General features: G+C 40.3%; 1 protein-coding gene across 5 annotated transcripts in view; it reads right to left on the reverse strand.

Moving 5' to 3' along the window:
- Positions 1–26,070, reverse strand: part of TAMM41 (TAM41 mitochondrial translocator assembly and maintenance homolog) — a 79,416-nt gene that overhangs the window by 30,107 nt on the left and 23,239 nt on the right. For 3 of the 5 annotated variants that reach the window (XM_081105639.1, XM_081105638.1, XM_081105640.1), the window contains exons 5-8: positions 21,073–21,218; positions 15,464–15,629; positions 13,818–13,880; positions 4,176–4,308 (exon numbers count right to left, since the gene is read on the reverse strand). In XM_081105639.1, coding sequence (XP_080961765.1) covers positions 4,232–4,308; positions 13,818–13,880; positions 15,464–15,629; positions 21,073–21,218 — 452 coding nt within the window. In that variant the 3' untranslated portion in view covers positions 4,176–4,231. Of the gene's footprint in view, positions 1–4,113; positions 4,309–13,817; positions 13,881–15,463; positions 15,630–21,072; positions 21,219–26,070 lie in introns of those variants that run through there. The other 2 variants (XM_081105637.1, XM_081105636.1) reach the window with 2 other exon arrangements.

The raw sequence follows: 26,070 nt of genomic DNA on the forward strand, positions 1-26,070 counted from the left end.
TCTGAAAAGGTCCATGACAGCACTACCCAGTGGAGTCTAAATTGTTTAGTAGCATATTAAAAAAAAGTAAAAAGGGCCGAAACCGGTTTGGCTCAGTGGATAGAGCGTCGGCCTGTGGACTGAGGGGTCCCAGGTTCGATTCCGGTCGGGGGCATGTACCTGGGTTGCGGGCATATCCCCAGTGGGAGATGTGCAGGAGGCAGCTGATCGATGTTTCTCTCTCATCGATGTTTCTCTCTCATCGATGTTTCTAACTCTCTATCTCTCTCCCTTCCTCTCTGTAAAAAATCAGTAAAATATATTTATTTATTTATTTTTTAAATATATTTTATTGATTTTTTACAGAGAGGAAGGCAGAGAGATAGAGAGTCAGAAACATTGATGAGAGAGAAACATCGATCAGCTGCCTCCTGCACACCTCCTACTGGGGATGTGCCCGCAACCCAGGTACATGCCCTTGACAGGAATCGAACCTGGGACCCCGCAGTCCGTAGGCCGACGCTCTATCCACTGAGCCAAACTGGTTTCGGCAAAAAAAAAAAAAAAAAAAAGTAAAAAGGAACAGATGGAATTGGTATTAATATTAGCTTTAGTAATATACTAGTACTTAGTCAATGTATCTGAAATATTATCACTTCAATATGCAATCAATATGAAAAATTACTAAGACATTTACACTCATTTTTTTCATACTAAGTCTTCAAAATCTGGTGTGTATTCTACACTTACATCACACCTCAATTTGGGTCGGTCATATTTCAAGGGCTCTACGGTCACATGTATCTAGTGGCCACCATAGATCAGTAAGATCTTTGGAGAGAATTGCTAAAGAAAAGTGTTAACATATTTGAACATTTGTCCTATATTACAAGGGCTCTGAGGTTTCATAGCTGACAAAGGACTGGAAGGCCCTTTTGACATCAGTACCATCCAGATTTCCCTCCAGAAATGGAGCATAGTCCTCCTGCTGCCAGGACTGCTCAAGGCTCATGGCTCACAGCTGAGCCTTTCTGACTTGCCACTGGCCAAAGAAGTCCCCTGGCTAAGGGTAGGCCCCACATCCAATAACCCATGTGCCCTCCAGCTCTTGCCTCAATTAGGACCATTCTGCAAGGCCACCCCACTCCAGACTTCCCTGGAGGAACAGCTGAGGTCTCTACTGCAGCTGCATCCCAGCCCAGTTTCTCTCTCTGCCTGATCCTGCTGCCCTTGCTTTCTTGAGAGTACACTCTGATTAAACTCCTTCAGGCAGATCCTTTTCTCAGAATCTGTTTCCCAGGGAACCTACCTTAGACTTATGTCCCCAGTGTTAAGTTGTCCTCAAGAGAAAGGACTGTATCAACAGACTGAGACTTCTGCCTGTCATACTTGCGTAAGGACACCTAAGTCTGTGGGCCTTTTGCCAGAGGATGGGCTACACATCTGCAGCAAAGGAGGAAAACACGTAATCACTGCAAATTCCCTCTTAAAAGTCCTCCCAGTTTTAGGAATCATAGCTGCTTCTCCAATTTCTATATAAGAATAGCAAAAAATTTGTCACTCAATATACAAATGAGATGATTGTCACTATGGGCCCATCATTTTGGCCCTGCTTCCCTCAGTCCAGCCTGCACCCTCTCGCAATCCGGGAACCCTTGGACATCCCTCTCCAATCCGGGACCGCTGGCTCCTAACTGCTCTCCTGCCTGCTTGCCTGATTGCCCCCAACCACTCTGCCTGCCTGCCTGATCGCCCCTAATGGCCTCTGCCTTGGCCCCCACTGCCATGGCTTCATCTGGAAAAATGTCTGGAAGGTCGTTCGGCTGTCTGGTCTAATTAGCATATTACGCTTTTATTATTACAGAAGATGTAAGAGCTTGCTTCAACTCTGCCCTCGCCACCACGTGAGGCTATGAGAAACAGCTCTCTGCAACCCAGTAGAGGGCTCTCACCAGAACCCAACCATACTCGCACTCTAATCACAGACTTCCAGGCTCCAGAACTGTCAGGAATAAATTTCTGTTGTTTATAAGCCCGGTATGTGATATCCTGTTATAGCAGCCTGAACTAAGGGTAATGAGAAAGTCTTATTTTATCCTGTAAGTGGTGGGAAATCATTTTAGCTTCTTGAGGAAAAGCCCGACACAAAGAAACATAAAGGCTTATAGAAGAAAATAACAAAAATAATACAAAATAATGATAGTAGTGATAATCATTTACTGAATGGTAGTGGCAGTGCCCTAGTACATAGGACACTGAGCTCACAGGATCCTCACAACAGCCAAAGAAATTTGTAATATTATCCCCACTCCACAGTGAAACTGCTCAGAGGCTAAATAACTTGCCCAGAGTCCCATAGCTAGTCAGCAGTGGAGCAGAGATTAAACACGGTTTGGTCATACCCTAAGCCTGTGCTCCTTTCACTATATATGAGGCTTTTAATTCGGGTTCAAATGAGCTGAACCCAAAGGTAGAAAAAATAAGTACAAAAACACTGTTCAGATTTACAAAGGAACTGAAGGGTCTGTACTGGAGCACTGTGCCATGGAAACAGTGTGAGGCGAAGAGACAATTTGAAGAAAAGAAAGACAAAGGTTGGACTGAAGAATCCGAGGTGATGATTGAGGTGGACAAGATGGTTGCCTCCCAACAGCCTTCCCCATTTCCAGCCAAGCATCCACTCCTTCCCTGCAGCCCATAGGTTCGAGGGGGTGCTGGTTCCATCCTTTGGCCAGTTACTGGCTTAGGGATGGGCAGGTAACCCAAGTAGGGCCCGGGAAACCAGACAGGTTTTTCTAAGAGGGCTTCTTCAAGGAACCCTCTCTGTTGCCCAAATGCAAATGGAGAAGCATATAGTCCTTGAAGTTGTTGCAGCAGTCTCAGAATTAAGAGGGCAACCAGCCTTGGTATGATGCCAACACGGCAAAGGGCAGAGGGAGGAGGAACGGAGCCCTGGATGATTCTATTAACCTGCTGGATTAAACCAACTCTGAAGCCCACCACACCTCTGATTTTTCAGTTCTGTGAGCTAATGAGTCCTCTGTTGTTCGAGGCACTCTGCAGTGGGTTTCCAGTCACCCAAACATTCCGAATTGTTACAGTAGGGAAGGCTTTGAAGGGGTTTGTCAAAGGCTCCTCCTCTAAGCCACTGCAATACATCTTCATGGAGAACAGAGAAACGTAAAAAACCTAGGTCCAGGAAAACGCTGATGCCACACGTGTGAGCTCTCACTGGAAAGAACCAAGTGAACAGGATGGAGAGTAGGCAGAGAGCCAATCTCCCCGCAACTGTCACCCCCGGGGCTGTATGCCCACAAGTATACACACCATTTCCCAGGTCTCTGATGCTCACGAAGCAAAAATGCAGACCAGAGCTAAAGCTCTTCCGAAAGCAGAACCCGGTGGGGTTTGTATGTGAAGAGGATTCTTCTCTTCTCATGCTCAGTCCTCAAAGGTATCTGGTTCTCCCCTCATAGATATCTGACACACATTTACAAAATCAAGTACAGTAAGTGTTCACTTAACATTGTCAAAAGGTTCTTGGAAGCTGCTACCTCAAGCAAAACAAGGCATAACAAAACCAACTGTATCCTAAGCGAATTGATACACAAGAGTTAAGCTCCTACGGCATATTTCTGGTCATAAGAACATCACCAAACTTCTAAGTAAAGACCAAAACTCTTCTAATATTAAACACTGAAACAAATGTGAGCTATACGCACATTTAACAAAGATGAAGATAATTATTTTAACACAAGATAATTATTTTCCAACCTGCTATTCCAGTCCTGGGTGGCGAGTGGCAGGAGCCTATCCTGGCAGCTCTGGGTGCAAGGCTGGAACCCACCCTGGACAGGATGCCCTTCTAATGCGCTCTCTCTCTCTCTCTCTCTCTCTCTCTCTCTCTCTCTCACACACACACACACACACACACACACTCAGACAATTTAGACTTGCTGATGAACCTCACGTGCACATCTCTGGGATGTGGGAGAAAACCAGAGTATCCAGAGAAAACCCACATAGACATGGGGAGAATGTGCAAACTCTACACAGGAATTGATTTCCGCCCCCCCCCCCCCCGCCCCCATCAACGTCATAACGAAAGGACATTAGAAAGAAATACTGTTATTTGAGGACTTGCTGTATTATGCAAACTAAGGTATCTTAAAATTCAAGCAATGAGTTAAAGTACTGCTTTGTCAAAAAGGAACCCTTTATTAATCTACATACGTATAAAAAGCAAGCAAAATCAGAATGTTTTCCTCAGCCATCCTTTCCACATTTTATGTAGTTTTTGTGAACTATAAATCAACGATTTCTTCATGCCTAAAAGAGAAAAGAAGAGACAGTGAGAAAGCTGAGGCTTACTGAGTGGATACTCATCTATAGGTTTTATGATATTCAGACCAGAGACTTTTCTTTAGAGTAGAGCAGCGCTGGGCTGACTGTGTCTAAGACAGTGGTTCTCAACCTTCCTAGCAAACCTTTAATATAGTTCCTCATGTTGTGGTGACCCCCAACCATAAAATTATTTTCGTTGCTACTTCATAACTGTAATTTTGCTACTGTTATGAATCGTAATGTAAATATCTGATATGCAGGATGTATTTTCATTGTTACAAGTTGAACATAATTAAAGCATAGTGATTAATCAAAAAACAATATGTAATTATATATGTGTTTTCCAATGGTCTTAGGCGACCCCTGTGAAAGGGTTGTTTGACCCCCAAAGGGGTTGCAACCCACAGGTTGAGAACCGCTGGTCTAGGAGACCCTGGAAGCCAAGGGTTACTAACGTGATCAATGTGAGGGGAAAAGATTGTGATTTAGGATTAAAATGGTGGTATGATGTCAAAGGTACCTGAGTTTCTGGGGTAAGTGAAATCTTTTGAGATACAAGCATACTGACAGCCTTTGAATTTAGTAGTTCTTAAAAAGAAAGAAAAAGGAAGAACAAAACCAAGATCTGTACGTAAATGGGCATCCCTGGCCCCTTTCTAAATCCCAATGCCTGCATCCAACCAACACCACCTCGCTGCTTCTGTCACTGCGTGTGCCACTCATCTGCCCAGAGTGAATGTTGTTTCCATCACTTTCTGCTGCATAGAACTCAAATCCCTTTTCAGATTTCTTCTCTAGAAGCGCCTTCCTTGACTCTTCAGGCAAGTTCAGACATTGCTCCTCCTAGACCAGGGGTGGGGAACCTTTATTCTACCAAGGGCCATTTGGATATTTATAACATTATTCACAAGCCATACACAATTATCAACTTAAAACTAGCTTGCTACATTTGGCCAAACCTTTAATTAACTCATCCCTAATGGCTTGATAGGGCCAGACCAAATGATTTTGTAGGCCTTTATACAGTCCATGGGCCAGATATTCCCCACCCGATTCCTAGACCCACACCACTGGCTGGTGTACAGAACAGCACTCACCCCACTGTACACTGCTCAGGGACAGGTTTATCAACCTCTCCCTCGGCCTAGACTGGGAGTTCCTTGAGGACAAAGACCTTGTCCTATTCATCCTTGTCTCCCCATCACCTAGTAGAGAATCCAGCACATAGTAGGTACTTGGTAAATGCTTTTGGAATGACAGAACAGATGCACCTCATTCAGATATCTGATTTCCCAACACCCTCTATCTACTTAATCACAAGTACCAGATGAAACCGGAGAAGCTCTCTGGGGAGCTTATGGGAAAGAAGTAAAATGGGATAGAATAAGTGGGGTGTTATTTGTCTGTCAGATCTAATAGGATCCTATTTGCAGACAGCATTATGGGCTCAGCTTCCTTTGTGCTGAAAATGAGATCATTTAGTCCGTATTTCAGGGTGTGGCTCAAAGATCCAACTAGTCTTTCTCACCATGGGATACAAACTGTGGCCTGTGCGGCAAGTATGAAATGCCCACCCCTGGCAGTGCACTTTGTAAGCACTGCCAATGAGGTAACAGGAATAGTTTCATAGACTCTGAACACTTGGGTACGTGTGATCTCTTGAAAATACCTGGCCATGCTACTGGTCAGCTGCTTAGTCCACAAGGACCTTGTTAGAGGCTAATGTAGACAGTGGCAGGTTACAAGGCAAAGTCCCTGAAAAATACTTGTAGAAACTCTGGCCCGGCTTGTCCACTGACTACTTGCAAACTGACACAGCCTCATCAAGAAGCTCAGAGCTCCTTCCCTGGCCTCCACCCCTGTTAATTTCTCCCTGGAGCAACCACTCTGGTAAACCTCACCCACTTGAGCATTGAGACTGGAAAGCTATTACGTAAGGTGCTTTTTAAAATTCCAGCCAGAACCAATCAAGACACTAAGCAGAACACAGGTAGTTGCATATGGTAAGGTTCAACACAGCAACCCCAGGCCACTGAGTCAGAGCTAGAGGAAGATGCATCGACTATGATAAGTCCCAGTTCAACTTCAAAAACTTACTCACACACTCCTTGGAGCTTAACATTTAAGGTAAATACATAAAGTACATCAGAGACACCATGAAGCTTTTTTTTGGCTGCTAGTCCATTAAAGACTCCCTTAATTAAAAACAGTCTTTGCCTTCAATGGCTCTCAGAAAGACTGCAGCAGGGAACTGTGTTACAAAGAGACTGGAATAACAGTCAAGAGACCTGAATTCTAGTCCTAGTTGGGCCACAAACTTACAGTGTAACTCCCCTTCTCTGGCCTTGACTTCCTCATCTGCACAACGATTGGCTTAGACTAGGTTAGAGGTGTCTAACAAGAGGCCCCTGGACAGACTTCATCTCCCTGTGAACGCTTTGAAACTCACCGTTTGCTGTGTAGATACATGTGTACTTCTGTGCAGAGGGTCCAAAGTTTTAGCCAGATTTTTATAGAAAGTCAGGATTTGCAAAAGGGTAAGAACCAACAGATCAGAATTAAGGGTCCTTTCTGCCTCAATATTCTAATTGCAACAAAAGTGGAGGACTTAAATTTCATGAATGTAGAATAGGCCAAATTTCCTAAACAGGACACGAAAAGTTGCTAACCATAAAGGACAAAATGAATAAATTTGATTAAGTAAAATTAAAGGCCCTGTCCAGGTAGCTCAGTTGGTTAGAGCATCATCCCAATAAATTAAGGTTGCAGGTTTGATCCCTGGTCAGAGCACATACAGGAAGTAACCAGTGAATGCATAAATACGTGGAACAACAAATCAATGTTTCTCTCTAAAATAAAGTAAAAAGAAACAAAAGTAGTAACAAAAAATAAAAAGAAAAAGACACCTAATATTAAGTTTTTGCCCAGGAAGTGCTACAATAGGAACTCTACTAGTGGAAGTGTAATTTGAACAATTGTTTGGTCGATACCACAATTAAACATTCACACACTTCATGATCTAGTAATTCTACCCCTAAGTTTGCACCTAACAGAAATGCATAAATATGTTCATCAAAAGATAGGCACAAAACCAGCAGCACTACTTGTAATAGCCCCAAACTGGACACAACTCAAGAAGCCATCAAAAGTAGAGGGAAGAAATTGTGTATATTCACACAATGATCTGGATACAATGAGAATAAACGAACTACTGCTAGTCCCCACACCATGATGAATCTCACTGATGTTATGAGGAGTGGAAGACACAAGAGAGTACATATCCATATATAAAGTTTGAAAATGGGCTAAACAGAAGCATGGCAATAGAAGTCAAGATAGTAAAGTTACTCTTGGAGAAGTAGTGGCTGTGACTGGCAAAGGGGGTTCCTAGGGCACTATGGTCATGAGTGTGCTCACTCTGTGAAAATTAATTTATGATTTGTGCCCTTTTCTGAATATGTTGAGATTTTCCATTCTACCAGAAGGTCTGGAATCTGTCATTTATTTAGTCACTATAACATACTGAATGAGTATTTACTCTGCACCTATATAAGGCACTGAGTTGTTGGGGATACTGATATGAATAGCAGTTATGGTCTCTGTCCTCATAGAGTTTACAATCTATAGAATTCTACTTGGCCTCTATTAGCTTACTTTTAGTTTCGCTTCCTTTCTTTAAAAAAGGATGGTGATTTAGGAATTCTGCATTTAGAAAGTGTCTTGAGGGAAGACAGCCTTGTAGGAGAGAAATTTCACTCTAAGATCCATCACTGTTGTCTTTGCTCCTTCTTCAGTGTATAAAGAAAGATGCAACATTTCTTTAAATATACCTTCCTCAGACAGATTCTTATTTACCCAAAGCTAGCCATTATGAATTCTGATTAGCATCTAAAGTCAGGATTTTATTTTGGAAGGATACAGAAATCTATTTCAATATATGACTCCTAAGGTTTTTCTTCTATTGATTTCCAGCTTGTGTTACATGACCTATAGCAAAGTTACTACAAATGTAAGACTACAAACTGCCTATGTGACCTTGAACTGATGGGTCCAATGACAGACAAAATTCTCTAGGAAACAATGTGAGGCAGAGATATGAGTAGGTTGTCAGGGTTCTCTACCTTCCCATAACTCTACACTTCAGATCTTTAGGAGAGAAAATCAGTAAGCCCTCAACATTCTTCCAATTAATTTCCAACATAGTTAGATCTATCCACAAAGAATATCGCTCCTGAAGCAGAAAGTACAACTTATTTTTAAACTTTCAAGTTTAAATTACCAGAAAAAAGCACATTACCAGAAAAAAATTTTAACTATTATTTTGTGTTTTTCTTATTTAAATATGTAGGTACCAAAAAAAAAAAAATATATAGAAGAAATGCTTTAGTTATAAGAAATCAGAAGCAGAGAAAAATGAATGATCCATTCTATTGTGTTCCAGGAAAGGGCTGGTTAGAATCAATTGAGGCATGCCAGAATCTCTTTAGGAACAAGACTAAACCTGTCTTGTTAATTCAGCTGAATCTTTTGAAGCTAGAGAAGTACATAGGTACCTGTCCCCAGAATGCATTCTGATTGACCAGAAAGTCAGGTGGAAAAAATAAAGCAAGATTTCAAAAATTAAACTTCATTATCCCCGCCCAACCTTCCTCACCTCCTAAAATGGCTTCACAGCCCTAGTTGGTTTGGCTCAGTGGACAGAGCGTCGGTCTGTGGACTGAAGAGTCCGGGTTCGATTCCGGTCAAGGGCACATGCCAAGGTTGCAGGCTCGAACCCCAGTGGGGGGCATGCAGGAGGCAGCCTATCAATAATACTCCCATGATTGATGTTTCTATCTGTCTCTCTCTCTCCCTCTCTCTGAAATCAATGAAAAATAATAAATAAATAAATAAATAAATAAATAAATAAATAAATAAATGACACCACCATCTTACTGCTTCCCACACCCAAAACCTGGGAGTTACCTGTGACTCCTCTCTCTCCTTCCCTTTCCATATCCCTCTAATCACCAAGACCTGGCGACCTGCCTTCTAAGTATTGCTGGCATCTCATCTCTTTGCCTCTACTGCAATGACGTGAGTTCAGGCTGCCACGATTCCTCACCTGGCTGGCTGCAACCATATCTAACCAGTTTCCCAAGCAATAGCTTTATCTCCCTTCAATCTGTTCTCAGTTCTCTAATGGCCTTTCTACAGTCCCTCTGCCCTCAAAAGAAACTCTGAATTCCCTTTCATGGCTTTTAAGGGCTTCCCTTGTCTGGCTCCTGCTTACTTCTCAATCTAATCACTAAAGCCCACACCCCCTCCCCACTTCTCTTCCAGTTCCCACACCAGAACACTCAGACAGCTCCACTTCTCTCCAAACAGATTAGAAACATAAAAGACTGCTACTTCTCAGAACATGACAGTTTGCTTAGCTGGTCTTCTGTTACTAGTACCAGATGTGATGTCATCTGCTGCTACTATGAAAGGAGTAGGCAAGTCTGAGGAGGCTAAACAGGCTTTTGCTACTCCTGAGCTGGCTGGCTCCAGCTGCTGATCTGCCAGGGTTGCAGGCTTAATCCCAGGTAGGGGGCATGCAGGAGGCAGCCGAATGGTATTTCTCTCTCACACAGATGTTTCTCTCTCTCTCTCAATCAATTAAAAATATTTTTTAAAAGTATGATAAAAAAAAAAGATATCTGCTTTTGAACCTTCCTTTTTTATCCCCATATGAGCAGGATGATGCAAAGAAGCAGAGTGATAATGGCAACAAAGGAATAAAATCTCAACCAAATACATTAGGGTTTTCTCATCCTGCAGATCATACATCAGCTGTCTGAAAACTGAATAGAGATAGAATTTTAGAGACTTAGGGGAAACAGCCCTAGCAAAAGCAAGGCAGAACAACAGCTATGACTGCAACAAGAGGACTTCCAAAGAACAAAGTGCAGGAGGGAGTTTCTGAGCTTGCTGTGAAGTTAGAGGGAAAAGAAACAGGAAGATGAGCCACTCAGTTCCTTTACTTCAGCTGGAGACTTGGTCAAGGAACTAATGCCATTTGAATATGACAGTGAAAAGAGCCATGTTCTAAAGAGAGGTCAGGAAACGTTTAGGTAATGATACCAAAAGAAAAACAAAACAAAACTAGGCACAGTACTAGATGTTTTTCTTTTTTTAATATACTTTTATTGACTTCAGGGAGGAAGGAAGAGGGAGAGATAGATAGAAACATCAATGATGAGAATCATTGATTGGCTGCCTCCTGCACGCCCCCCACTGGGGATCGAGCCTGCAACCCAGGCATGTGCCCTTGATCAGAATCGAACCTGGGACCCTTCAGTCCGCAGGCTGACGCTCCAAACCGGCTAGGGCAGTACTAGATGTTTTTACTATTTAAGATACGATTTTTATAACCTGGTAAGGCAGGTAAAATTATCCCCATGAAATTAAAACTCGGAAAAATTAGGTAACTTGCCTAAGTCACAGTAGTTAGGTTGGAATTTGAACCCTAGTCTCTGGGGCTCACAAACGCTTGCTCTTGGCCTGGATGGCCTTCCTCAGCCCACAACCATCATAAACCAGACAAGCCAGATCATAAGGTAAGTAAACCTACAGACTCTGAATGGATGCTAATCCTTCCCACAATTTCTGCAACCTCAGTGCAGGTTACAGACATTGATACTCTGGACTTCGTCAATCCTATGAGGTATCTTTAGAAGGAAAAGGGAAACAAGCATTAACACAGGGGAACCTGCAATGGGCGCTCGCTCCAAGACCACAAGGAAATCTGGGCTGTGTTGTGAGGTGTTGCCCACTGCCCTCTGCTGGTCACTGGAAAGAACGAGTGGGAAGAGGACCAAAGAGGCACTACAGCTTGAAATACCATGATTCATTTTAAAAAACCTTTTCTTAGAGAAAAATTCAAACTTACAAAAGAATAGTACACTATGTCTCCACGTATCTTCATCCAGCTTCAAAAATGTATCAAGTCATGACCAATCCTGTGTCATCTACTGTTTACCCACTTCCCTCCACTGTTTTATTTTGAAGCAAATCTCAGACATCCTGTCTTTTCATCTAAATATTTTAGTATGTATTTCTACAAGAAAAGGAATTTTTTAAAACCCCATCATATACAACAGATAATAAATAATAAAGTAATTCCTTATAGCTTAGGAAGCCTCCCTAAAAAAGGAAAAATAAACAAAAACCCCTCAAAACATTCAGCCTCACCCAATAAGGATTATAGAAAGGGAGCAGCAATCATGCAAAACACAGAACCACCCAAACAAACAAAAGCACCTCATATTCAGCCTTGCCAGGATAAACACAGCAGAAACACAGATGAAATAAAAGTAACTGAATTGAACATGCAGTTATGCACCCCTGAGTGGCAGAAATATCTTCCGCTGAGTAGATCTGGCACACGTACTCTTTCCTGACTCCCCAAAGATTCAGGAGGGCCACACAGAGTCCTTGGGACCAAGCACTCAGCTGTGTAACCAGGAGGCTGGGGTGAGATGCTAAGATGTGAGACCACACCAGCTCCCTGGCAATCTCAACCCAGGGGTCGGAATCAGGCTGAAAGACCACTCCCATCTTTGTGTTACCTCTGAGCCATTTATGCCCTGGTACTACTGCAAATTTCTATTTACATGCCTGTCACTCTTTCTAGACTATGAACTTCTTGAAGGTACGACGATAGTGTTTTGTGTTCACTTTTTTTTTTTAATCCTCACCCGAGGATATTTTTCCCATTGATTTTCAGAGAGAGTGGAAAGGAGGGAGGGAGGGGGAAGAGAGAAACACTGATGTAAAGAGAAACATCGACTGGTTGCCTCGCACACACATCCCAAATGGGGCCAGAGATCGAACCTGAGACCGGTCAGGTCGAGGCCCTAACCACTGAGCACACAGATCAGGGCGCATGTTCACTTTGGATGTGTGGCTAACACATGAGAGACATTCAGTGGATGGTTATATAAGAAAGAATGAACTAGAAAAGTCCATCTTTTGACATTACCACGCACTGGAAAAAATGGGGAAAAACAAGAACTCTCATCTTTTACTAGTGGGATTGATATAACTCCTTGGGAGGGCAATTTGGTTATATCCAAAGAGGTTCAAATACTTAAGCCCATAAATCAAGAACAGGATGTTTTAAAATTAAAAAAAAAAAAAAGGAAGATTCAGATGGGGAGAAAAAGAAAAGAAAAAGATCTCCTAAAAATTAGAAATGTAATAGCAGAAATAAAAAAACTCAATAGAAGGTTTGGAAGCTGAAGCTGAGAAAATCTCCTAGAAAACAAGATAAAAGGACAAAGAGACCAAACATAGGAGAAAAAAGAAAAAAAAACAAAGAACTAGACTAGGAGGTCCAATATTTGAATAAAAGGAGTTCCAGAAAGAGAAGAGAGGAAACAGATGGGAAAAAAGTAAAAAAGAATAAATGAAAAATTTCTTATATTCTGAGTGAACAAACTGAAAAATGAGTATCGTAACAGATAAAAACAGACTCACATCAAAGCACATCAGAGCCCTGCAGGAAAATGAAGACCTAACAGGCCTCCAAAAGAACATACACAAAGGATTGATAACCCGAATGGCTTTGGACTTCGACAGCAATCTTAGAAGTGAGAAGATAGTTGGAGCAATGGTATCGAAATTCTAAAGAAAAATTATTTCCAATCTACCCCCAGGCTAAGTCTCAATTTATGTGGGAGAATAGACTAGAGATACATTTAGACATATGTGGTCTCCAAATGTGCCTCCCATGCACCCTTTCTCGGAAAATTCCTGCATGGTGTGCTTCACCAAAACGAGAGTGTGTACCGTGAAAATAAAGGACTGAGATACAGGAAAGACGGTGTTCCTCACAGGAAACAGATAAAGACCATCTCTGTGGGCAAAGGAAGTTGTGCAGGGAAGGAAAAGTGTTTTATGTGGCTCACCTAGGAGTCTCACTAACACAGTCAGGCAGTGTAAACTCTGAACACTGACTTTACCACAGCTGCAATATATCTGTATTAGAGGGATGGGAGGGAGGGGTGAGTGTGTGTGGTGAGGTTGGGTAGAGAGTTGAATTCTAATCTACCTTAGTGAGATGCCAAAAGCAGTAATATAAGGTTATTATTTAGTGAACAGGCAGTGAAAACAAAAATACCCCACTAAGAGACTTGAAAGAGGTTGTCTCTGGAGGGGGGAAGTGGGAGAGAGGAGCAAGGCACTGCTGTTTCTGCAATGATATGCATGTGTAACTTTCCTAAACAAAAATATGAGGGGGAAACCTGCACACGGGAGTTATTCAGAAACCTTAGAGGGGCAGGAAAGCCTTCCATCAGTACCTCATATGGTTTGACTTTTAGGCGAACAGATTACAGTGCTGTCTGCCTGTCTGTATGTTACTGCAATGTCCTAGTTTATGACCATTAGAATGCCAGCATTTCACAAGTACCTTCAGGACACGGACAACGCTTTACATTTAACCAGGGGCGGATTTTCTAAGTTCTTACCGGCAGTGAAAATGCCTTTGGTGCTCTGTCTCAGACTCGAAGGCCTCACAATTGCCAAAAGCCCTGTGAGAAAAAAATCCAGCAAGGATGCCAAAAAAGCCAGATGTTAGTCATCTCAACACTTTTAAAAAACTGAAACTAAATATTCTTTCAGTTAGTCAATAAAACAGGCTCATCTATCGGTTCTGGTGTCACAGAATGACAGTGAAAAGGGAATCAGGATTGAGGGCCAGGGGACTGGAGTTGCCAGCATGTCACCACCCACCTATATGAGTACAGGCAAATGACTGACCCCTCTGGGCCTGGGCCTACTCACCTTAAACGGGGTGGGTTAGGTGACCTTCAAAGGTCATTTTATGACTTTAAATCTATGTAAGGCTGCTAGTTCTCAATTCCAAGATGGAAGAAGATTAAAAAAACCACCCCCCCAAAAAAACAAAACAAAAACACACACAAATGTTTCTGCCCAGGAATAAAACTTCCATTCTGAAAACACACACAGGACTCCTCAGTGAGGATCAATAGTATAGTTCCCATGCTCTATGAAAGGCAGCAGGGATCACACCGTGACCAGATTCATGTTAAAATAAAAAACAGCAAAGGACATGCCTCTATATTTATCTTCAGAACAGATACCTGGTGACCTAAACAGATGCTCTGACAACCTGGGGCAGGTCCCTGAGAGAGTGTGCGTGGAGCCCGCCTATTGCAGCTAATGTTCAATATTGTCACTGTGATTATTTAGCACAGTGGCTTGCACCTTAGAGGGTTAAGTACTTAGTCAATGAAATAGGAGAATGCACTCATCTGAGGGAGTCATTTTCTTTCTTTTTTTAAAATATATTTTTATTGATTTCAGAGAGGAAGGGAGGGAGAGAAAGAGACAGAAACATCAATAATGAGAGAGAATCATTAATCTGCTGTCTCCTGCACACCCCACACTGGGGATGGAGCCCACAACCTGGCCACGTTGCCCTGACCAGGAATTGAACCATGACCTCCTGGTTCATAAATTGACACTCAATCACTGAGCCACACTGGCTGGGCAGGGAGGGAGTCATTTTCAATTTCAAAATTATTTCTTTACTGACTGACCTCATAAAATAACTAACACCTCAAAGGGAAGTAGGTCTCTGAAGACAAGGTTCAGACTTTTCGGTAAATATCAGGGAAGCCCTGGGGATAATGCCCAGAACATAGGCTGCTAGAGGGTACCTGCTGAACACACTATGAGACACACTGAATGGGAACCAGTTGATGAAAGCTGTGTTTTTAAAGCCATCTGATAAAAGCTGTGTTCTTGGTGTTATTAAAGCAATAAAAATGTCACCAGTCTCCTGCCTTCTCAGACCACCAGGAAGAACACAGACTCGTCTTTCAAATAACTGCTAAAAGAAATATTGTTTTCCCCCTTAGACAGTAATTTAGGACCCAGGAATTGGGACACAGAAATACTTTTATATCTACTTCAAACAAATGAAAATTTAAATTTGGAAACCCACAGGCTGTTAGTGCTTTCTTCTTCCTAGAAGCAATCTATCTCTTGATCTCACCAGTAAGAAAGAATAAAGAATACATCACACAGTCACAAAGCTTGCTTCTACCCATGGCCAGCACTTCCTCAAAAGTCAAATTCATGAACATACCTAGATGCACGATGTCTCCACAGTCAGGGTCATTAGCAAGTTGAAAAAGAGTTTCTTCCACATCTCTGTTTTTTCCAGGAGGATCCATAATATTATGTATTTCTTGCTGTAAGGTTTTGGGCAATGCCAACAGCTGAGTGAACTGTCCTTCTGGGCTTTTATCTATCTAAGGAATTAAAAAAAAAAAAGATGATGTCAATGGAAAGTTCTTTGAATTCTATAAATATTCAAAGGTCCATGGTTTCTCTTTATTTTATTTTTTTAATCCTCACCTGAGGATATGTTTAGAGGGAGGAAGGGAGAGACAGAAACATGGATATGAGAGAGAACATCGATCGGCTGCCTACCATACATGCCCCAACCAGGGATCGAACCCGCAACATAGGTGTATGTGCTCTGACCAGGAATCAAACCCACAACCTTTTGGTGCCTGGGACAACACTCTAGCTGACTGAGACACCGGCCAGGGTTCCATGACTTCTCTTCAAAGTCACACAAACAAATATGAACCCATATGCTGGAAGAGACAGCATGCTAAGGAGACCGTCTCCTTGCCGAAACTAAATGCCTAAGTGTTCAGGATTCTAAGTTCCTTCATAAAAGCCAATCCTTTACCTATAATGTTCCATTTTTACAGAGATAAGAAGAAATGCCTCTTTCAAGGACTGATTTCTGATTCTCAGTTTAAAGTTTCTATTTGTCTTAAATCCAATACTTAAAGGAAGTAAGGCTGCAGTTAATAGTCATTAAGACCCCAGCAAATCCAGGCACTCAAATTACTTCCATTTATTTTTTAATAAATATTTTCATTGGTTTTAGAGAGGAAGGGATATATATATATATATATATATATATATATATATATATATATATATATATATATCATCAATGATGAGAGGGAATCAATGACTGGCTGCCTCCTGCATGTCGCCACCTGGGGATCGAGCTCGCAACCCAGGCATATACCCTTGACTGGAATCAAACCTGGGACCCTTCAGTCCACAAGCCAATGCCCTATCCACTGAGCCAAACCAGCTAAGGGCCACTTCTTCCAATTTAAACACAAGGACACAAGAGTAACATAGCTAGGATCATAGAGCCAATAAGAGAGAGTAGGATTTAAATCTATGTCTCCTGCCTTTAGAGTCTCTTACATACCATGACGTATTTCATAAACTGTAGGAATAAAGTGATGATAAAAACTAATGATGCTCACTTTTAATACCCTGACACATAGTAGGTACTAACAAAAAAAATTGGTTGAATAAAAGAATGAACAACTGCATCAATAAATCTTAGTTGTCATTATTTCTTAAATAGGAGTAAGTTACAACAGTGGTTTCTTTTCTCAGCATATTCTAAAATACATCAAATTGAAAGATAAATACAGAAATAAAACATGTAACTATACAGCAGACTTAACTTAGAAATCTTTGAATCAAAAGTTAGCCCAGCGTGGCTCAGTGGTTGAGTATTGATCTATGAACCAGGAGGTCACGGCTCCTTCCTGGTCAGGGCACATGCCTTGGTTGTGGGCTCAGTCACCAATGTGGGGTGTGCATGAGGCAGCAGATCAGTGATTCTCTCTGATCGTTGATGTTTCTATCTCTCTCTCTCCCTTCCTCTCTGAAATCAATAAAAACAAAAAACAAAAAAGCCACAAAGCTGAGGCCGCACCTAGCTTCCCTAATGCCTAGTTTTACTTTACTCACTTTACTTCATGAAACTAATTTTTTACAAAATCGTGTAAACAATGCCTGCCAAGCTGAGAACCAGTAACACTGCCCTCAAGAACACATCACATTATTTTCTAAGTGAGAATTTTTCTTGTATTGTTTTAAACAAATGTTTAGGTTTTAACTTTAAGACAACAGTAAAAAACCAATTAGACAAATGAATGTACTACATTTTAGATTCAGGTTTTCCAAATACAACCAACTTTCTTAATTAGAATTCACTCATTTTACCACATTTTTATTCAATAAATATTTATTGAGTACATGCCAATGTCTTGATTTTCTAGTTTTATCTATAAAATCTATGCAAAGAATAAAATGCTATTATTTAGTGGCTCCAATACAGGTATAGTTTTTTTTTTAACCTAAATATTTCATAAATATCAATAAGATGGTTCTAAATTCACAGAATTCAGCCTCTACTTAGCTTTGGCTAGAGAATGACCAAACAAAAGGATATTTCTGAAAAATATGCTAGAAATGACATTTATGGACTCATATTTTGGAGCCAAGTATTGAGATTAGTGAAAAGGACAATATATTTCTATAAGGTTTTAGCTTTGAAACTTTCAAGCATTTCAGAGTTGCCAAAATGGTTTGAGTTCTATGAGGAATTAGAAAATAGCATTTATACCCTGGATGATGTTGCTAAGTGGTTAGAGCATCAGCCCTCGTACTGAAGGGTCATGGGTTTGATTCCCATCAAGGGCACGTACCTAGGTTTCAGGTTCCATCCCTGCCTAAGTTGGGGTGCATGCAGGATGTATCTCTCTCAATCGAAGCTTCTCTCTCTCTTCCTCCAGCCCCCTTCAATGCTCTTTAAAAATCAATGGAAAAAATATCCTTGGTTGAGGATTAACAAACAAGCAAACAAACAAATAAAATAGCATTTGCCACTGCTTTTTCTCTCAGAAAAGAATGCACTGGAATTTTTGCTTGGAAACATGTGTTTAAAGACAAAATATTAGATGACATGTCCAAATAAATTGTTAAATTCTGATTATCCTTATTCTTTAATTCTTCCTATTTTACTAACATGAAAGAGAAAGCATTCAGTTAAAGGATGAGAGTCAAATTGCATTTTAAAAGCAGATATGGGAAAAGTCCACATATTGTATTTATATGAAGTATCTAGAACAGGCAAATTCAGAGGCAGAAAGTAGATCAGTGTTGCCTGGGGGGAGGAGAAGCTAGGCACTGCTAATGAGTATAAAATGTCTTTTTCAAGTGATGGGAATGTTCTAAAATTAGATTATGATGATAGCTACACAACTCTGTGAATATACTAAAAGCACTGAATTTTATGGTATGTGTATTATATCTCAATAAAGCAGATATTTTTAAAAAGAGATATGGTTATATCATGGTGGATGCTGTGTTGCATCATGCAGATCCTGACTTCAGGGCCAAAGTACTCATTCCACTGGCAGCTGGCACTTTCTCAGAGCCCCTCCTAGTTCTTTCCTGTGAGCTGCCTGTATCCAATGACTGGAAAATGCAGAAGTACAAAGGCTCATTAGACTTTTTAAGGCAACACTAGAAACTAGAAGAGATGAAGCTATGATTTAAAAATTCTGAGGGAAAATTATTTCCAACCTAAATTTTGATATTTAGTCAAAAATGTCAATCACTGCAAGGGTAAAATTTTCAGATGAACATGGCCAAAAGATTTACTTCCCTCTCAACCTATGTTAGGAAGGTATACTTCATCAAAATTAAAGTGTAACTATGAAAGAAGAAGATAAAAGATCCCCAAAATAAAAAAAACTAGCAAAGGAGAGAGGCAAAAAATTTCTCAGGGTGATAATAAAAAGAAGTCCAGGAGAACAGTTAGTGCGCAGTAAAGCCTCAGAAAGGAAGGGGTGGGTGGGATACAGAACTTCATGAAAATGTCCCCAAGAAAAACAAGAAACAGAGAAAATTCCTGATGAGTTAATAATGGGAGAAGTTTTACAGAATTGCACGAGTATGAGGATGAACCAGTGATAGGTATAAAGAAAACACAGCAAGTGAAAAAAAATGAGACAATTATTGCCTGGCCAATATGGCTTAGTGCTTGAGCCTTGACCCATGAACCAGGATGTCACAGTAGGATTCCTGACCAGTGCACACTGCCGGGCTGGGGGCTCAATCCCCAGTAGGGGTCGTGCAAGAGGCAGCTGATCAATGATTCTCTCTCATCATTGATGTTTCTCTCCCTCTCCCTTCTTCTCTCTGAAATAAATAAAAACATATATAAATATTTAAAGAAAATGAGACAATTATTAATTCCAAGAAAAACAAAGTTGTACATGTAAGGAGACTTCATAGTAGTGTATCTCAGCAGTAAGTTGTCACAATAAAGTAAATACTGAATATTAACCTAACCAAAAATCATAAAATGGCTTTATGTGGAGCACAAGGGAGAAACGTGGGAAAGTGTGTGCGTGTGTGTGTGTTGATGAGGGTGGCATAACAGCAAAACACCTTATCTTTCACAGATGATGACAAAAATAAAGTATAAAATTTTTTGAATCAAGAAAAGGCGGACAAGGCATTATTTAGAAATACAGAGGTAAACATGAGAAGAATCAGCTAATGAGATAAAAGCACTTGCCTCCAGAAGTGGCAATGAGGTGTAGGAAGACGTATAGCAGGGAACTCAACTTTTCATTATTAATATCAAGGTACCATGTATATGCCTTAGTTTGAGAAAAGTTAAAGTTAAAAAAAAAAAAAAAAACCCTCAATCTGAAGCAAACAAGGCAAATTCTGCTCAGTGGAGTGGTGGGTAGTCTGGGCATTTCATGAAACTCTCTATTGTTTCCTTGTGTTTAAAATAATCCTTTTTTAAAAAATCAAATTCCCCTTCTGTTATAAAAAATTCCACTAATTTTTTATCCAACACTAGAGGCCGGGTGCACGAAATTCATGCATGGGTAGGGTCCCTAGGCCTGGCCAGCGATCAGGGCAAATCGGGGCCTTTGAGCTGGCAGCCAGGGCCTCCCTTCACCCCACGCACCCCTTGGTGGTCAGTGCATGTCTATAGCAAGCAATTGAACTCCTGGTCTCCCGGTTGAACTCCCGAGGGGACAAGTTGCATATTAGGCTTTTATATATATAGATGAGCTGCCCTTATTATTTGGAAGACGAGCATAAAAAAGTAAAATAGAGTGTTCTTTATGCTAAATTTTTTTAAAAACTGAGGTTTCTATAATTTTAAAAATCTTAAATCCAAATTATGTTTCTCAAAGAAAAAGTTAATGTTTATTTTCAAATACTTAATATTATTTTTAAAATAACTTGAAATAAGTTTCATTTAATATATCAACAGGAGAGTTCCAAGACATAATTAATATAACAAATGGGGGATAAAAAGAAGCTTCAGAATAATATGCATGATTCCATTTATGTAAAACAAAACAAAACACACAAAAAAGACCAAATCCCATCATGTATGTGTAGAGGTACAAACAGGTACAAAAATGCATGCAAAAAAATCTGGAAGAATAAATACCAAACTGTCAGGAAGGTACGTCTCTGGAGGCAAATGGGATTGGGGACAGAAAGAAGGTAATCTGAGAGTTTATTCATACTTGTTTTTTACTGATAATTAATATGCATAGTAAGAATTTCAAATGGCGAGAGATACATACGGTGAAGAGAAGCCACTCTCCCACATTAACCCTGGCTCCCTTCTCCAAAGGCGGCCTCTTATTGTCAGTCTCTTTTGTTACCTTTTTCAGCATTATTCCAAATATACAGAAGAACATGTTTATACATAAAACTTACTTTTAAAAATACGTTTTACACTAGCTATACTGTTCTAACCCTTACTTTCTCCCTTAAATAGATCTTTGCTTAGGAATGGTAGAAGTTATTTTCCACAGTTACCTCCAGTCTGCCTTGCTGGATTTTATACACCACTTGTGGATTATCCTGTAGTATGTGGCCATACAGCTCACGAAAGTGGGCTATGTTGGGCTTTACAATATCCATCACTTTTGCCTTATTCTCTCCAACCACCATCCGAAGGTCGCCTGGTTAAAACAAATGAAAAAACAAATGTCCCACTGATGATCCACATCCTGACCTATGAGCTACAGCCCCACTTTGATCTTGCACTAGTTCAAGATGGCAGCATCCCTCATTCACATTTCCTCTTCCTCCTTAAAACCATGAACACATTGCCCAAGGAATGCAGGCACTTGTTTGGGGAAAAAGAAAGCCTTTCAAATCATAAAGTCCTTTATGATAGTTAAAATATAGTTACTTACTTAGAGTGCAAAAGGTAATCATCATGGAGAAGCTAATTTGTTTTTGTTTTTCCAATGCAGAAGCTTCTGTACTTACAAACTTCCACCTTGTGAACAAACTCTGCCTGTGACTAAGCACGGTTGAGGTTGTGTGTAGTATCACCTCAGATGTCTTTGATACTGCCCACTCAGTTTGGGCCTATTTGTTGTGCTTGCATGAAGGCTTTTAAGGTGCTTAATGAATATACACACCTTATTATATTTGTTAAGGGCAAGAGCAGTGAGTGTTAAAAGTCCTACTACCTTGTTTACATTTAAGATGAACGAACCTAAAAGCAAATATAATTTTTAAAAATTATTTTAAAAATTATTATTTTGTTAATTCTCACCTGAGGATATTTTTTCCATTGATTTCTAGAAAGAATGGAAGGGAGGGGGACAGAGAGAGAGAGAGAGAGAGAGAGAGAGAGAGAGAGAGAGAGAGAGAAACATCTATCAGTCGCCTCCCCTATGTGCCCTGACAGTGGACCGAACCTGCAACCTACATATGTGCCCTGACTAGGAATCGAACCTGCAACCTTTTGGGGTACAGACATCACTCCAACCAACTAAGCCATCTGACCAGGGCTAATTTTTAAATTTTAAGCAGAGAGAAATAGGAAAAGGTACATTTGCCAGTGGAATGGATTAAGCTGCAAAATAAGTAATTCTGAAGGACAAAGAACAAATTTTAAAACAAATTTAAAGTACCCTGTCCTGCCTAAGCCATTGACAATTATTATCAGCAAGATATGGGGGGAGAGGGGAGGTGATAAAATGGGAAAAGATGAGTGAATGCCTATTGGCTAATGTTAACTCAAGGCTGGGCACATGTGAGGACTTCCCAGATGAAGCTTGGTGAAAGCAGCGCGGCTGAAACCTTTGTTGGACAGACAGAATGTTGTCTGGGGGAGTAATGAGGCAGCAAGTGCAGGCAGATACTCCGGCTGCTGAAGAATCCCTTGGGAAGAGGTGACAATTTATCATCTAAACTAGGTCACTTTTGAGGGTGAAGGGGGCACTATGATAATTCCCCTGGGACAAGTACAAGCTGGGCAAACCAGGACAAACGATAACTCTTGTCGATTGCTTTTTGGGAGTAGGGAGCAGGGAGGGGTAATCAAAATCATTATCTGCTACGACACTTTTTTCTTATTCTTCAGTATGCACTTCAGTAAGGAATAACACGTGCCTGGTTTTTAAGATCAACCTACGCTACGATTTGGTGGAAAGCAGCTGGGGACTGCTCGCTCAGGAAAACATACAAGTAGCCTCTGGAACCCCACCTTTGTGCCATGAGGTCGGACTCTTCGTTCCCCGGGCCTGGATGGTCGGGGTGGGTGCAGGAGGCAATAGATCAATGTGTCTATTTCACACTGATGTTTCTTTTTCTCTCTCCCCTTCCTTTCCTCCCTTCCAGGCTCTCTAAAAAATCAATGGAAAACATATCCTTGGGTAATAATCACACAGAGCAAGATGGAAAATAATCATATAAAAAAACAAGATACAAAAGTACAAGGAAACAACTAAAAAACAAGACAAAGGGACTATATAAAAATGGTTATTTTTGCTCTTTAATAAGATACACATTTATTGTGGGCTTTTGTAGGTGTGTGTGCTTTACATATGCTATTTAGTTTAATTATCTCCAATTTTACAGATGAGATTGAGGTGCAAGATCCAGCCACCCTTCAGTTTCAGGATAGTGACATTTGAGATGACTGGTTTTACTCTACTTTGTAATTTTTCTCCACTGCTCTCACTTCTGTAATGTTGGCATATACTTCTAGCATTTTAAAATAAATTCACAGGATGCATAGAGATGATGACTTGGCAAATGTAAGTGAGAGGAAGCTGGATTTAAATTGCCTATTTAGAGCAGCGGTTCTCAACCTGTGGGCCGCGACCCCTTTGGGGGTCAAATGACTCTTTCATAGGGGTCGCCTAAGACCATCAGAAAACACATATATAATTACATATTGTTTTTGTGATTAATCACTATGCTTTAATTATGTTCAATTTGTAACAATGAAAATACATCCTGCATATCAGATATTTACAGTACGATTCATAACAGCAGCAAAATTACAGTTATGAAGTAGCAACGAAAATAATTTTATGGTTGGGGGTCACCACAACATGAGGAACTGTATTAAAGGGTCGCAGCATTAGGAAGGTTGAGAACCACTGATTTAGAGCCTCAACTTTTACTTAGAGTCTATAAATGGATTATATTGATCTGCCTGGGAATAAAATGTCATCAAACTCTGAATCTAACATGACTGGTTCTGAAGTGAAAGATCACTGCTGAGTTCTAAACATTTCGGTCATTTTTCTTTCTGTACCCTCAACCAACAAAAAATTCTTATACGTTAGATAGCAACTTTCTGAGAGAGGGACTGCATTTTACCAAAATGTAAAAGCAAACTAATCCAAATCCTCCCAAAAGAACAATTGCATGCCATGATTAAAGGACCTGGAAGATACTACGGACCCTCTGAGAATAAGGACTAGAGCTTACTCATCTCTGTCTCCCCAGCTCCTTGAGTACTGCCTGGCACATTAAAAGCACATCAATAAATATCTACTGAACAGAACTTCTCCTACTGCTGTGCAGCAGAACTAGCTCAGCCAGAGGGAACAGCAAGCAAATGGACTTATTACTCATTTCTTCAGAACAAAATAAATAAAACTATGGGCACAGCATGAACCCACATCTGATCATAAGAATCAATTTTTCTAACCGCCAGAAATGTTTGCAACAAAACAGAGAAATTGAGAAAAACTGCTTTTATTTTATACCTCTGTTGATGGGTTTAACTCTTGGCTGCTCAAGCCAATCTAATAAAATGGGTAACCAAAAGGATAATTTCTCTTTGACTCTGAAATGAGGCTTGCAAACCATCTGTAGTTGCTTGCCATCAGTGGTCAGGGTCCTTATTATGAATGTAGGGATGGGAAGGACTGTGAAATATAGTGGAAAGGCCCTGGCTTTCAGGCCCGGCAATGTCCCATGGTGACTGGAGATTAACTTTTCTGAGTTAGTTTCCTTCTCTGTAAAACGGCTGTAACAATCATACTGACCTCACAAGGTTGCTTTTAGATTTAAATGAGTTAATGCATTTGAGAATGCTTTGTAAATAGTAAAGCAGATATTGTTATTATACACACACACACACACACACGTTTACATATGATGGGAAAAGGACAGGGGGTAGAGGAGGCTGAATCTTTGAAGATAATGACTGGCTTTTCCCCCTCTTAAACTAACTGCCATACTGCTATTTCAGTTCAATAAATATTTGGTGGCTACTAAGTATGAGGACCTGTGCTATACATTTGGAGATGTAAAGTATACGCCCTACCTAAGGCATCAAGTGACACGAAAACAGATCTTCAGTGCATGTTACAGAAGTGGGTATTTCTTAGGTGCAGTTTAAGAATAGCTGCTCAAACTGGAGGTTGATATGGCAAAATATGATTCATTTTTAACAGCTTTTTTTTGAGATATAATTTATACACTATATAATTCACCCATGTAAAGTATACAATTCCATGTTTTTTAGTATACTGATAGAATTATGCAACCATCTAATTTTAGGAAATTTTGGCTTCCCTAAAAGAAACTGTATCCATTGGCAGTCACTCTCCATCTCCTTCTACCCTTCTGTCCCCAGCCCCACGCAAAAGTAATCTACTTTCTCTCTCTATAGATTTGATTCTGGACATTTTATATAAATGAAACTGCACAATATATGGTCTCTTATGACTTAGCATATGTTTTCAAAGTTCATCATGTTGTAGCATGCATTGGTACTTATTCCTGTATGTGGCTAAATAATATTCCATCGGATAGATTATCACATCTTATTTATCCATTTCTCAATTGATGGACATTTGGATTGTTTCCACTTTTAGGCTATTTATGATGAATAATGCTATGAACATTTGTGTACAAGTTTTTGTGTGGATGTATGCTCTCATTTATATTGGGTATTCCTGGGAGTAGAATTGCTAAGTCATATGGTAACTCAATTTAATATTTTGAAGAACTGACAAACTGTTTTCCCAAAGTAGCTGTACCATTTTATAATTCCACCAGTAATGTATGAAAGTTTCAATTTCTTCACACCCTCAGCAATACTTTTTCTTGTCTGTCTTTTCTATTTTTTTAAAAAAATATACTTTTATTGATTTCAGAGAGGAAGGGAGAGAAAGAGAGAGAGAGAAATATCAATGTTGAAAGAAAATCACTGATTGGCTGCCGCCTGCATGCTCCCTACTGGGGATCAAGCCTGCAAACTACCGTATTTTTCCATGTATAAGACACCCCCATATACAAGACGCCCCCCACTTTTCCAAGCCAAAATTAAGAAACCAATATTTTGAACATTTTGCTGGTTTTCCTCTTAGGGCCTTCTTTTTTGGCATCTTAAGGAGTTGTTCTTCCTGTTTTCTCCATTGTCTGACCATACACTCAGTGGGAGGAGGTCCAAATTGTCTCTCTGCAGCTGTTTCCATGCTCTTTTGCATAGCTGATTACGTTCAGTTTCATTTTGCGGAGTAAGACAATGCTTACCGGTATTTTATTTATTGA

The sequence above is a fragment of the Myotis nattereri genome (genome assembly GCF_964212035.1).
Source record: "Myotis nattereri genome assembly, chromosome: 14".
Taxonomy (NCBI): Eukaryota; Metazoa; Chordata; class Mammalia; order Chiroptera; family Vespertilionidae; genus Myotis; species Myotis nattereri.